The sequence below is a fragment of the Prionailurus viverrinus genome, chromosome B4, assembly GCF_022837055.1.
Source record: "Prionailurus viverrinus isolate Anna chromosome B4, UM_Priviv_1.0, whole genome shotgun sequence".
In the NCBI taxonomy this organism is placed as follows: Eukaryota; Metazoa; Chordata; class Mammalia; order Carnivora; family Felidae; genus Prionailurus; species Prionailurus viverrinus.
Window position 1 is genome coordinate 56,890,880 of NC_062567.1, and position 15,472 is coordinate 56,906,351.

Here is a 15,472-nt window from a genome sequence, read left to right on the forward strand (position 1 = left end):
CCTTGCCATTTACAGAAAAAGTTTGCTCATCCCTGAAAGTAACTAATCACTTCCCTACTCTTGGGTAACAATTTCTTTATTACATATCAATATCTTACATATGTAAAATCTGTTTATGCCTATTTATTTCATTCCATTGATACATTGATTTAATTCTATGCTAAGACTACACTTATTTTGTTTTCTAATTCATCTCTTTAATATTTTTCACCTCAGTGGACATCTATTTATTTATTCCACAAATACATACTATCTACTATGTGTGAGAACATGTTCTAGGTCAGGTGTGCAGCAATGAACCAAACAAAACCCCTTCCCATTGTTTGTTTCAGTTGGAAAAAAATACAAATGCATATAAAAATGTCATATGGAGATAAGTTCTATGAAGAAAACTGGAGCAAGTGAAGGGGGGAGAAGAGGGAAGAAGCTGCTATACAGAAGGTAGTAAGTGAAGGGCTCTTGGAAGACTTTAAGTAGGAACATGAAAGAGGTCTTGAAGATACCTGGAAGACCAGTGCATCCCAGGCAGACAGAAAGGTGTGTTTGGCATATTTGAGGAGCAGCAAGATGGCCAGTAGATGGAACAGAGAGCTAGGCCAAATTAAGTGGACACAGGGGAAACAGGGGAATAGCCAAATCATGTAGACATTTTACGTTCAGAGGAATCTAAGCAGAGGAGTGACCTGAGCCAACATTCTTCTTCTTCTCCTTTTTAGTCATTATGGCTGTTGTACAGAGAATAGATGAAGAAAGAGGGCAAGCATGAAAGCATGGAAACAGGTGATGAGGTTACTGCAATAATCCAGACAAGAGTTAATCTTGGAGAAAGGTGGTAGTGAAGAACTGTTCAGAAGTAGTCATGTTTTGAATATTTTAGAGTTTGGAGAATTTGCTCAAGGAATGGATTTAGAGTATAAGAAAACAAAACTTACAGATAACACCAAGATTTTTTGCTTGAATGCCTAGAATGAATCATGGAATTGCCATTTAATGAGATGCAAAAGACTTGAGAAGGAATTAACTTTTAGTGGGACATAGGGGTAAATGAGGTTAGGGCCAAGAGGAGATGTCATACGGGCAGTTGGAGACTAGACATCAGGAGAAGGTATTAAATCAGTCTGGTATTAAAGACAGGAGAATGATGAGATCAGCAAGCAAGTGATTGTAAATAGAAGGGAGTAAGTCCAAAGTTTGAGTCTGGCACATTCCAATATTTAGAAGCTGGAAAGATTCGGAGGAAAGAGAAAAAAAAACTTAAGAAAGTTGTGCCTGGATGGCTCAGTCAATTAAGCATCCGACTTCAGCTCAGGTCTCAATCTCACGGTTTGTGAGTTCGAGCCCAGCATCAGGCTCTGTGCTGATAGCTCGGAGCCTGGAGCCTGCGTCAGATTCTGTGTCTCCCTCTCTCTGTTCCCCACCCTCCATTTCACAACACACTCTCTCTCTCTCTCTCTCTCTCTCTCTCAAAAATAAATAACACTAAAAAAATTAAAAAGTACTTTGAGCCAAAGCCAAATGCTCTCTCAAAAATAAATAAAAACTTGGGGCGCCTGGGTGGCGCAGTCGGTTAAGCGTCCGACTTCAGCCAGGTCACGATCTTGCGGTCCGTGAGTTCGAGCCCCGCGTCGGGCTCTGGGCTAATGGCTCGGAGCCTGGAGCCTGTTTCCAATTCTGTGTCTCCCTCTCTCTCTGCCCCTCCCCTGTTCATGCTCTGTCTCTCTCTGTCCCAAAAATAAATAAACGTTGAAAAAAAATTTTTTTTTAAATAAATAAATAAATAAATACTTAAAAAAATTTTTTTTAAACTTGAGAAAGAGTGGGCAATAAAGAGGGAGGCTAAGAGAATGGAAATGATATCTTGAAGGTCAAGTGAAGAAGTATGTCAGGAAGGAATTTATCAACTATGATAAATGCTGTTAATGATCTGAAGACCAGAAAGTAGAATGCAGCACAGGGACCAAGCAACCATCAATCAACAATAGCCAAACAAGTATTCATTCCATGTGGACACACCACCAATATAACTTGGCCTGAAAGTTGAGGGGAAAAATAGAATCACAACTGAAGGAAAAGTGCCGCACAAAGGATAAGGTTTATAGAGTCTTTCTACTCTTCACTTCCCTGCAATACTAGCTAATAAGGCCAGACAAAAGGAACCCTTTAAAATAAGACTTGTCAATGGCTCCTTCAACTTAAGAAAGTAAAAAAAAAACCAAAAACAAAAAACAAAAAAACTCTAGAATCAAATCATCAAGCAAAGAAAACTTACTCAATTCTGTCAAATTAGAGAATTTGCAAAGTGTGGTTCAAAGCGCATATAAATTCCGCCTTTACTCCTACTTCCGACCTATTCAGTAAGCTAAGTAACAGGCAGGAATGGCTCACTATTTGAAAATAAAATACTCCAATTTGTCCTGTTAAGCAGTGACTGATGGGACAATGACATGACACTACATTAGATGCACCTCTAAGTTATTTCTTGGTCTAATTTCATTCTGCCAACATGTCACTTAGAGTACCATTGGTCATTACAAAAATCTTGAAATTAATAGCAAAATTGGAAACTTCTTCAGAAGAAAAAACTACACTCTGAAGCTAACATTGACCATAGTCCACTCCTCTTAAGGTGCTTTCTAATAATGACTCAAATCCCCTGACTCTGCAAAGGAAAGTACTTCTGCCCTACGAATGCCAATTTTAGCCCACTGGAACATAGACCAAAGTGAGCTGCTACTACATGCTGTGAAAGACAGTGGAACAGCTTTTCATGAGTCTAATGCCTTTGCTGCCTGCCTAAATATGGTGTCTTTACATAACACGGATGCTGTCAGGAAATCAGAATGGAATTAAGTATGTGAAACATAGCACCAGTTTATTAAAAATGGTCTTTCAAAAAGATTTTCTTATATGGGTCTTAGCAAGATAAAAGACAAGGGGGTGAAAACAGGAATATGAAGGACATTAATAAAGAGTCTTTAGGGGTCCCTGGGTGGCTCAGTTGGTTGAGCATCCAACTCTTGATTTCAGCTCAGGCCATGATCCCAGGGTCAAAGAATCGAGCCCCATGTCAGGCTCCATGCTCTCTCCGCCCCCTTCCCATCGCCCCTGCTCACGCTCTTAAATAAATAAATAAATAAGTAAGTAAATAAATAAATAAATATTTTTTAAAAAAATAAGACTCTTGGGGCGCCTGGGTGGCGCAGTCGGTTAAGCGTCCGACTTCAGCCAGGTCACGATCTTGTGGTCCGTGAGTTCGAGCCCCGCGTCGGGCTCTGGGCTGATGGCTCAGAGCCTGGAGCCTGTTTCCGATTCTGTGTCTCCCTCTCTCTCTGCCCTTCCCCCGTTCATACTCTGTCTCTCTCTGTCCCAAAAATAAATAAACGTTGAAAAAAAAAATAAGACTCTTTAGAGAGATTTACCCAAGAGCAAACAAAAAGAACCTGGTACAAATGACTCCAGAGAAACATGAAAAGAAAGGTGGAAGGTGGTATGAATGCCTCTCCATATTAATATTTCATTTCATTTGCCTTTTAAATAAGATTGTTCTCCAAACTTCTACTAAAATAGTCATCTGCCTTGTGCTGGCCGGACCTTGCCTGAAACACTGGGTTCCAGTCCAAATGTCATACTTTTAAAACACTGACAAATTAGAGAGAACCCAAAAGTGTATCTAAAAGAGTAAGGAGCCCAGAAACCATACCAGAAGAGGCACCACTGAAAGACATGAGCTGTCATAACAAATCTGAGGAGCTGTTAGGGAAAAAGCACTGGATTAGGCCACAGCAGACTTCCCAGCTCTTGCTCCTAGCGAGGCAAGTCACCCCACGCTAGCAAATTAATCTTATTGGCTTTAACAATTAAAGTTATGCAATAATGAAACCAGTTGTCTCAAAAAAAAAAAAAAATAGTGAGATCATTGTTACTGGAAATACACAGGCAGGTGCTGAAGACTGTGAACTATACGACTGCCAGTCTCTTCCAACTTTAAGATCCTATGATTCTTTAGGCCCAAGTTGCCACATACTTTCCCTCCAGATTCCCTCCACCATTTCTCACTGATGCGAATCAGCTGCTCTAGGACTTCATCACTTTATGGGAACATCTGAATTTAGCCCATCTCTATGTCAAGCCAGTATTGTGCATGTCCTGCTTCATGGGCATGGTTTCTGGCTCTCGCCTGCACTGCATGGTCTTCCTTTTGGTCATCCTCAACATTACTATTTGGTATAGGTATTGAGGAAGATTGTTGCAATTGCTGTAAAGGCTACATATAACCTTATAACAATCTCAGTGATGTTGCCATAATTTGGATGGAATAGATGATGTTACCAGCACTCTTAGTAAGTGCCACACATGTGCTAAGAGCCTTATATACATTATCACATTGAATCCTCCTGGTAACCCTATGAGGAATGTGTTATTGTATTCATTTTACAAATATGGAAACTCAGAGTCAGAGGAGTAAGTACTTTGCTCAAGGGAACTGAGCTGGGAAGAGGCAGAATCTGGACTTGAACTTTGGTCTGCCTAATGCCTCTAAAGTACCTACTCTTACACTACTATATTCTACTGCAATGGTTCCCAAAGTATGGCCCCTGGACCAGCAGCTTCAGCATCACCTGGGAACTTGTTAAAAATGAAAAGACTCACATCTACTGAATCAGAAACTCTGGGGTAGAGCTCAGTAATCTGTGCTTTAACAAACTCTTCAGGTAATTCTGATGCTCACCGAAGCTTAAGAACTACTGATCTACTCAACTAAAAATTTGCCTAGAAGGCCACATTCTCCTTATTTTAACAAATTTTTGTGTTTGAATTTGAGTATGAGGTGGCTCCTTAATTTTTCTTCAAGAGGAGAAAGAGCCCAGTTATGGAAAAGTCAGGTTTCCTGTCCCTTTCCTGAAATAGGAAGGGTGAGTCTTTGTCGTTCTTGGTGAGGGGATAAGACAGCTGCTGTTTTAAAATATAAATAAGAGGAAAACAAGAAGGTAAAAAAAAAAAAAAACAATGCTTTTTGCAATATAGATAAGCTGTTGTGGTTAGACAGAATGAGTGAATCAACTAAAAAGATCTCAAAACTCCCCTCAAGGCTTTATAACAAATAACATTAATTGTCTACTTACTCAAAATAGTTAAAATGAAAATCTTTCCTAGCAGGCACATGCTTTGAAAACACACAAACAAAAAAAGAATATATAGGTCTTAGCCTTACGAACACATCAATGAAAAGGGTGTTTCCAAGGTGGCATAACCAGTGGCAGTTACCATCAGCTTTCTATGGTTTAAAAAATAAAAATCCTTTTAGCTTTGCAGTTCATGCCACCTAGAATGTGACCTTGGTCTTTTCAAGCTTATCTTTAGTCCGTGGCACTGTGCAACTCTGCAAATCAGTCTATAATCTCTTTAATATCTTCCTGCACGTGCAGTTTTAAAGCTCAGTCATCGGCATATAAACCATCCTTTACTTCAAGGTCTCTAGAGATACTTGCAGCCGATCAGACACAAGGGCTTTCTCTAGGACACAGGGGTAAATATGAATGGTACGAAAGTCCTGTGTAAAACAAGATGATTTCTCCACAGGTGCTGGTTTACCTGACAAAGGTAATGAGTGGCTTTTCATTCTATAGAAATGAAGTCAAATCGGAACTGCCTTACTCCACATGTGCTTGAACATAGTAGAGTGGGCTCATCCCACACCACATCCAAGGTAAAACAAGCACCCTTCACCTGCAAACTCTGACTAAATAAAAGAGTTCCTGGACTGGAATAATAATGATTTATTTTATTTTCCAAGATTACTCTCAGATGTCTGAGTCTGTCTCGATGTTTTATCATACCCCCTTTGTCTTCTCTCCTTCCAGAAAGGGTTGTATGGAGGCAGTTAGCTAGTGGATAACAGTCAGCATCCATTCTTATAAGACAGTGGAAATATGGACCTCACTAATCCCTCTCCTCTAAATATATCTAAATGAGGCATAAAGCACTCAGGAATGCAGAGAGCCAAAGCACTGGGCCAGTCCACCATAAGTCATCATAGTTCGAGGGATTATCTATATACTATCTTCTATTAGTGCAACTCTTTGAACATTATATCCCATAACTTCAAAGGAAAACTAGAGAAGATCAAAAAATACTAACATAATAGAACCTGTATGTTTTGACAATTCAACATGCCAAAATGCGGGGGAGGGCCTAAGATAAACTAAATGAAATTAAGTGCTGTCTATAAAGAAGATTCCTTCCTTCCTTTCTTCAGTTGTGCATTCATTTACTCAGTTTTACTCAAAACCATATGCTGGACAATATCTAGAAAATGTCAACCAGCTCCACATGTCCTCTCCAATCCCCACCAAAAGTCAAACGAGAGGAAATGGACTCAGTAAAAAGCAAGAGATATTTTGACTGACAAGTGAAAATACCAGATGATTCAATTACTGGAGCACTCTCCCAAAGAAAATTCTGAATAGGCAACACTGAGCAATGCTAAGCCCTGGGTAGTCTGGTCAAGTACCTGTCTGTCTGAAAGCATGGGTCAAGGCTTCCCAAGATCTCTTCCGTCTATGGTTCATAATTGCACCCATGTTAAGAGGTTGAATACAAATTGACCTCTGCCAATATCTTCCTAACCACTGTAAAAATGCCACTAAAATTCCATTTCATAACAAAATGATATAGTCAGTTTTAAAAGTAAAAACGAACTCTTTGTTGCTACACACACTATACTGGGTATTTTGTGCATATGAACTCATTAAATGTCACAATCTTGTGAAATGCAATCACAACTTTTTTAATGTAATGGATTACATCCAAAGTTGGCGAGTTTAATTCCAAGTTTTCATCCAGATCTTTGATACCACCTTGTCAAAATATATACCAACAGCCGAACTAAACATGCAGTACTACTTAATGATGGAAGTGTAACTCACCCTTGCCATATCCACCAAGAAGTTCTCAAATAACTTCCAAATGTGGTTACTTGTGTAGATTTCTTTCATTTCCACTTCTGTGTCCACATAACAGTGATTAACGAAATTCACATAAGCAATCTTAACCTGTGCAAGTTTCAAATACAAAAGAAAGTTTGTTTTTTTGATTGTTCATTTTCAAATGCCAATTACGACAAGTTAAGTGAAATCTATCTGAGTGACTATCGTGGATTATAGCATGTTTTGTTTCTACCTAGAAAGCATTCTCATTTCCCTTCTTTTACTAAACCACTCCAGCCCCTGGCCCAGGGTAAACACATGACCTAGGAGCCTGTTCCCCTGGGCCCGGTGATTGGTGTGCAAAAGTACACTTGACTTAAACCAAGTCTATTGTACCTGAGACACTGAGAGTCAAATGTGATCCCTTTCCCTGTCTTCTTTCCTCTCCCTCCCCATTTCTCTTTCTCTGTCTTTCTCTCCATCTCTGTCATTCCCCCTCCCCTCCATCTCTCTCTCTCTCTCTCTCTCTCTCTCTCTCTCTCTCTCTCTCAGTCTTATTACTAAAGTAGAACAAGGTAAACCTGAATTCCAAGCAGCCATCTTCTCCAGACATGTGGAGGTCAAACAAGCTCAGGAGAACGATGCAAAACCACAAAGGAAAAGGGACCAAGAGATGGAAGAATTCTGACATTGTTTGAATATCTTGACCCACCAGAAGAACTATCCTTCAAATTTCCAAATACAAGAGCCAATAAAATTCCCTTTTTTTTATTTAAACCATTTAAGATAGGTCTCTATATTTTGAAATGAAGAGGGTTCTAATATAATGTTTAAATGTATTCATTAAATAATATGTTATTGCCATTCAGAAATATTTAAATTACTATTTCTGAGAAGAAACAGGCTCACAGCTTACAAAAAATTACATTATTTTAAGATGTAGTAAAATTATTTTCCATACTTAACAAAATGCCTCAAAAAGGACTGAATCTCACCAACATACAGTGCTTCTAAAGTGTGTAGGGCAGTAGTTTTTCTTTTCTTTTCTTTCTTTCTTTTTGATGAAAATGTGATGTGTGCTATAAACCTCCCTCAAAAATGCATATAAAATACAAAATCATATAAACAATTTCAAGGATTCATTGAATCCAACTTAGAACCATAAGGAATACAGAGCCAGCTTTCATGCCTTCAGCGCTTATCTCTACTTGACTCTGGTCAAAAACAAACCTTCAGTGACAGGGTGCCTGTGTCGAGAACTGATTATAGGAAAGGAGACATCAGAACCATTCAGTGCATTATCATAATCATCTTGACAGCAGCGTATATTTATCCATGGTTTGCTGCATGCCAAACACCTTCAGCATTTTGTAAGTAATATCTTACTTAATTTAATCCTCCAACAATCCTCTCAGATATATACTATCCTTGTTTCACTTAAAAGTTGTGGAAATTGGGGCACCTAGCTGGCTCAGTCAGAAGAGCATGCGACTCTTGATCTCAGGTCATGAATTCAAGCCCCATGCTGGGTGCAGAGATTACTTACATTAGTAAAATAAACAAAACAAAATAAAATAAAGTTGTGGAAATTGAAGATCAGAAAGGTTAAGTAACCTGTTGGAATCAGTCACACAGCTAGAAGTAACGGATCCAGGATTCTGACTCATTCTTTCATTCATTCATTCACTCAAAACACATATTTTTTAAATGTTATTTATTTACTTTGAGAGAGAAAATGATCTGGGGAGGGGCAGAGAGAAAGGGAATCTCAGGCAGGCTCTGTACTGTCAGCACTGAGCCCTTCACAAGACTCCATCTCACAAACCGTGAGATCATGACCTGAGCCAAAATCAAGAGTTGGACACTCAACCAACTGAGCCACACAGGTGCCCCTCACAACATATTTATTAAGTATAGACTTAGGTCCAGACAATATAATGGTAAATAGAAACAACCTAGTTGCTATTTTCATCAAACTTATAATCTTGAGAAAGGATGTGAAGGCTATAGACATGTGTTAACAAAATCCAAAGGCCAAATTTCAAATTGTAGACTCGTATAGACTCTATCTACTATGGGAGGCCAGGGAAGTATTCCTTAAAGAAGTAATGCTTGAATCAAGAAGGATGAAGAGGAGCAAGGTAGGTGAATATAAGAGGTCAGAGTGGTGTGGTCAGAAAGAACTGCATGTGGGAAGAAGCACAGTCAGCATCAGGCCTCAAATAAAGACAGAAGCCATGAATTTAAGCACTACACTATGCTTCCTTTCTTTGCCATCTTCTTTCAAACTAATCAAAGCATGAAGTACCTTTCATATGAAGTGTCAACAATTCCACAAAATTTCACAAAAATATATTTTTAAGTTCATCACTACATAGCACTAGTTGGAAGTAGGGAAGTTAATCTAACACATTCTTAAGTCACTCTGACTTAAAATGTTTGGATTTACTAAAGGAGACAGGGATGCTATTTCGAAGGGACACATGCACCCCAATGTTTAGAGCAGCACTATCAACAATGGCCAAAGTATGGAAAGAGACCAAGTGCCCATCGATGGATGAATGGATAACGAAGGAGTGGTATGTATATATACAATGGAGTATTACTTGGCAATCAAACAGAATGAAATCTTGCCATTTGCAACTATGTGGATGGAACTAGAGGGTATTATGCTAAGTGAAATTAGTCAGTCAGAGAAAGACAAATATAGTATGACTTCACTCATATGAGGACTTTAGGATACAGAACAGATGAACACAAGGGAAGAGAAGCAAAAATAATATAAAAACAGGGAGGGGGACAAAACATAAGAGACTCTTAAATATGAAGAACAGAGGGTTACTGGAGGGGTTGTCGGGGGGGGGGGGGATGGGCTAAATGGGTAAGGGGCATTAAGGAATCTACTCCTGAAATCATTGATGCATTATATGCTTACTAACTGGGATGTAAATTTAAAAAATAAATTAAAAATAAAAAGTAAAACTGATTGGAAGGACGGGAGGGAAGAATTGAAAAAGGAAGGGAAAAAGGTGGATGGGACGAGCAGGGCACTGTTTGTTATTCTTCTTCATAAACTTTTTGCTACAACCTGATTCTTAAAAAAAAAATGTTTGGACTTATATCATATTTAATGCATCACACATTAATGAACTTTGCAGCAATACAACAGTAGAAAAAAAAGAAATTATTGCAATATACATTCCTGGAAGCCTCATTAATCCTGTTGGCAGACAACCAGTTTTTAACAAGTTTTTTTCCCTATTATCAGCCAAAGAAGGACAGAGAGCAAAAAACAGATGTGTGAATAAAGCAAAATGCATGTCCATATTTCCATGAATGCATTTATTCCATAAAGCAAGGTAAACCTACAGAGTCTAATAGATGATACTGCTGCACCATCCTGGCCTCTCCTATTGATGACTGTGAATTATTTATGGAGCATTTATTACATTCTCAAGAACAGACCACAGGTTACAAGTAAATCTGTTTTACCATATTGACATACTTAGAATTTAAGAGACTCTTATAGTAGCTCCCAGTAAACCAACAGTCTCTACTTTGAAAAATGTATCATCTTTCATAGCTTCTTGTGGAACTAAAAAAGTAAACTTTTTATGCCCTTTTAAATTTTTCTAATTACATAGCTGAGTACAATTTCTTGACTAAATACGTTATCTCGTTATAAATAGTATGGGGACTTCGGCACTTATGGACTTTATATTAATAACAATTCCATGGCTGCTAAGCTTTTGCCAGGCTTACCTCAGGGATGCAGTCATCATGGGTCACCACCCTTACTATGTCGTCCAAGGGCAGAAGGGAATTGCACTTGATTTCAGTGTAGACATTTTTCCCCTCTGTACATGCTGCCAGCAACTCCACCAGCGTGATGTGGTAAGCTAAGGGGCCACTCTCATCCCCTCGGTCTCTCTCTGAACACATCATATGGAGAAGGATGGGAAATGAGGCTCTATCATTGTAAAATATCAGCACATCTTCACCCCCATTTATCAACTGAAACGATAATGAGAAAATCTACATAGCAGTCCAAATCGAATGTTCATCTGTGCAGTTATTTCTAAAGGCTTGGTCTATCTGGAAATACATGCATCTCTTTGTAAAAACACAAATAATGTTGCAAAAGCATAACTATACCAAGACAGAGTAGTAAAAAGATCCTGGTCATGCGCCAAGTGATTATCTATGAATACTATCAAAACCAGCCAGGGAGATATGGGGAGGATGGATAGGGACAAGAATTAAATGACATGGATGATAGTTAATCATTCACCAGTGAGTTACCCCCTGAAATTGAACCTGCAAAATATTTGAATAAACTTACTTTCCTCTACTTCAAATAGAAGATGCCGTTGCCAAAGACATGAGAAATCTCATAAGTCTAATCTTACTAAAACAGAATAAAATATCTCCACTCCCTTCAATAGTGACAGAATAAAAAGGCAAGTATCTTGGGGCACCTGGGTGGCTCAATTTGTTAAGCGTCTGACTTCGGCTCAGGTCATGATCTCACAGTTCGTGGGTTAGAGCCCCGCATCAGACTCTGCACTGACAGCTCAGAGCCTGAAGCCTGCTTCTGATTCTGTGTCTCCCTCTCTCTCTGCCCCTCCCCCACTCGCACTCTTTCTCTTGCTCAAAAATAAACAAACAAACAAACAAAAAGCAAGTACTTTGAGCCAAATGCAGCTCAACAAGAATCTGGAAGTTCCATGTGTCATGGGCAGCAATAGGGAATGGAGGTAAAAGTAGAGATGAGAGAAAAAGAACACTTAAAAAAAGAAAGAGAGGGGAACCTGGGTGGCTCACTCGGTTAAGCGTCCAACTTCAGCTCAGGTCATGATGTCATGGTTCACAGGTTTGAGCCCCACATCAGGCTCTGTGCTGACAGCTCAGAGCCTGGAGCCTGCTTTGGATTGGGGTCTCCCTCTCTCTCTCTGCCCCTTCCCCCCACCCCCTCTCAAAATAAATAAATAAATATAAAAAAATTTAAGGCTTTAGGCTGAATTAATTTTAAGATTTCTATGGGGCAGGAGGGATCACATCGTGTCAATATAGAAGTCTCCCCCCCATTCCCAAGTTTAAAGTATATAATTATGAAAATCCCCTCATATCAATATAATCTATTATGTGACTGTTTAGTCGCCATGGTTGAAAGCAGCCTTAATCCATATAGGCCTTTAGAGAACCATTAGGTCACAGAGAAATGATTTACCCAAATGGGCTCAATTTCTCCAAAGTACCACTTGGTTCCTGGTGAGTAACTTATTCATTGCATAAACCTCACTCAATGTCAAACATCACAATGAAGAGGGCAAAATAAATGAGGTACTTCAACAATTTGAGTTTCTTAAATTTTCAACTTACTCTAAATGCCTACGGTTCTACCTATAATAAATCACTAATGGATAATTTCTATTAATTAATTTAACTCCCTTCAAACCTTTCTACAAATGGTAGCAGAGAATATCCATTCTATATTTGAGGAACAGAGTATCAAAAGGCAGTGGGAAAGCAAAGTTTAAACCATTGTTGTTACATATTGAAAAAATTTTAGGGGCGCCTGGGTGGCGCGGTCGGTTAAGCGTCCGACTTCAGCCAGGTCACGATCTCGCGGTCCGTGAGTTCGAGCCCCGCGTCAGGCTCTGGGCTGATGGCTCCGAGCCTGGAGCCTGTTTCCGATTCTGTGTCTCCCTCTCTCTCTGCCCCTCCCCCGTTCATGCTCTGTCTCTCTGTCCCAAAAATAAATAAAAAACATTGAAAAAAAATAAAAAAAAAAAAAAAGAAAAAATTTTAAATATAAAATGTATCGCTTCCCTTCTAAATTATAACATTTCCTACAATTTTGCCATTTAAAATACATAAATTCATTAAGGATCAAAAAGAAAAATAAACTCTTGGAAAATTATAAAATCAACATACATTATGTTCCTTCACTAGATTTAAACAAAATATATTTGTTGCTGAAGTCATCAGGATTCAATTGTTTTCCAAACCTTGATTGTGGGGGGTTTTCTACACTATACATTCACAGAAAACACCTACTTGAGCCCATTATTTCTGGGAAGCTGCTTAAAATGCAAACTGAGAACATACCTCTGTCATTACCATATCCTGGCATTTCTTCACATATTTGCCATCTGCTTTTACAATCGTTTGCAAAAACCTCAGGTACTCCACGTGGCGGCCATGTGTCTCAATGCAGTGCACAAAGTGTTGTACTACCCTCTCGCTGATCTCATTGCAGAGATGGTAATTGTTCATGAAGATGTGCCGCATGGTTTCTGCTTCAAGGAGCTAACCAGAGAGGAATGTGCCCTTGTAATTCTGACATGATCAATTTTCTATTTTACTCTACTTAGGCTAATTTCCCTGCTTGTGATCAGTTTTCTACTTTATGCAAAGCCATAGTGGGTTTCCTGTGCAAGTCTTCTACAAAATGCAGTGAGATCATTCACCATTAAAAGAAAACTGAGCTCACAAAGGAATTTAGTTGGAAGAAGGAGTTGATTGTCATAAAGGTCAGCATGTTGGCAATGGTATTCTTGAGATTAATTATTACTCAAAGTTAGCTCTTCCCCAGGATCCGCCAACACGCATTTTACAGAGTTAACTCTACCTTCGAGTTTTCCATATTTATCTCACTCAGGGCATTGCAGTTAGATCTTTGTTCTACTATATTTTTTCCCTAACATTAAACTATATACATATAAAGGAAGTTGTCACTTTCAGGTAAAATTCATGTAATATTTCAAGTGTCTGTAAATGTTTCATTAATGGAAATAAAACATATTCACTTTTAGGGAGAGAACCCCTACGAGGAAAAAATAAGGTGGCAAAGGCTAATAAAATTCCATTCATCAATGCTGCTAAAACAAATTTGACGGGCACTTTTCTATAAATATTAGAAGTCACTAAAATACTTACACCAGGAGTTAAAAACAAATTGAGATGTTTGTGAAGGAGAACTTGGTTCTGTGGATTTCCCCGACAGAAATTCTGCAGGAATGTGTGGGCCAGATGCATCACTTCATTCATCTTTTCGTCATTCTGTAAGCGAGAGAGTAGCAATGATATGAAGAAACAAACATACCATAATACCAAATATTATGAAAAAGAACCTTCTTTCCCACATGTATTCTTTTTCCTCTCTGCCACTGTTCTATGCTCCCCCTCCTCTGTGCTCTTGCTGTTTCTACACCTCTCCGGGTTACCTCACTGTTACCACCCCCCACCTCCACCATCTTCTAGATGTTTCTTACCTTCTCTTTATTTCTCCTTCTATTACCTGTTCTGTTCCACAGTCTCAACCCCTCTTTGTTTTAGTTGGTCCCCAGCCTTCCTGCTTGTTCACTACCTTCACCCAAGTCTGCCTACAGCTGCATCTTCCTCCCCTGCCTCTGTGCCCACGGCTCACTGTCCTGCCTTCCTTTCTCTCTGGCCCCTTGACCTCTCTGATTCCCTCCTCTCCGCTTTACCCCAAATCCCTCTTACCCCTCCATTCTCTTGGACTTGCTCTCTTTCCCAGTACTTCCAGGTATCTGGATATTCCTTTTTCTTGCTTCCTCCTCTTTCCCACCTTCTAGATTCTTCTCCTTCCCAAACTCTTCCCTTCCTACTGTTTTTCCCAGCATCCGTCATCTCTCATCCTCTTGCCTTGTCCCTACTCTCTTTCTTCTCTCCACTCACTTTTCCTCCATTCCCACCCATAAATTTCTATTTATATATATTTCTGACCTCATCTCAACTCTACTTCCCCCTCCCCTGCTCTCTGCCCTCACCTTTTTGCTACGTACTTTGTCTCTTATTTCCATCTCTTTGTTTTCCTGTTCCTCTTTGCTCTCTGACCCCCTCCCTTCCCCAGTCTTTTTTGGGTCCCCCTCTATCTTAACACATGTACTCATAAGTTATTTTCCTTATTTACTGTCATTTTCCAAAGTCCCACAACACTATCATTCACTTATAGGAATCTCAATAAGAAATGAAGTCTCGAAATTCACAAAGAATACAAAGTTCTCTTCTCAAAAGTGGTCTTTCAACAATATCACTGGAACCACCTAAGTTTTTTCTGGGTAGTTGATTATCCGATCTGTCACGTAGGCAGTGTCAGAGAAACATAATGTACTCATATTTTCAGTAGTAGTTTTAATAAATAATTTAATGTTTTCTGTTTTTCCTAATCTAAGAGTCTACAGTTTATGCTATCTATAACTAACTAAACAGCCTACGATCATTAATAGACCCATTTCCTCATACTTAACTGGAGAATAAATAAAACAAAAAAACTTCATTCCTAACTGAAAAATAGAAAATTTTAATTCAAAATCTACTAACACTTTCCTTCACTTGTGTAATCCAGGGATAGATGAAAGACATCAAAGGGACTTCAGCCACAGGAATACCCAATTCCCACTGAAAAGCTGGCCAGTATAGAACACCAGAGCCAGAACTACCGTATCTGACATTTCTTTGAAACTCTCATCTTATTCTTTTTATGTTTCTGAACAAGGCAGCTCTTAAAACTGAACAAA

General features: G+C 39.0%; 1 protein-coding gene across 4 annotated transcripts in view; it reads right to left on the bottom strand.

The window, feature by feature from the left end:
• The window catches only part of ITPR2 (inositol 1,4,5-trisphosphate receptor type 2), a 515,671-nt gene that overhangs the window by 265,970 nt on the left and 234,229 nt on the right, over positions 1 to 15,472 (bottom strand). For all 4 annotated transcript variants that reach the window (XM_047864958.1, XM_047864957.1, XM_047864956.1 and 1 more), the window contains 4 exons: positions 13,869 to 13,991; positions 13,038 to 13,238; positions 10,689 to 10,940; positions 6,927 to 7,052 (listed from right to left, as the gene is read on the bottom strand). In XM_047864958.1, coding sequence (XP_047720914.1) covers positions 6,927 to 7,052; positions 10,689 to 10,940; positions 13,038 to 13,238; positions 13,869 to 13,991 — 702 coding nt within the window. The remainder of the gene's footprint in view (positions 1 to 6,926; positions 7,053 to 10,688; positions 10,941 to 13,037; positions 13,239 to 13,868; positions 13,992 to 15,472) is intronic.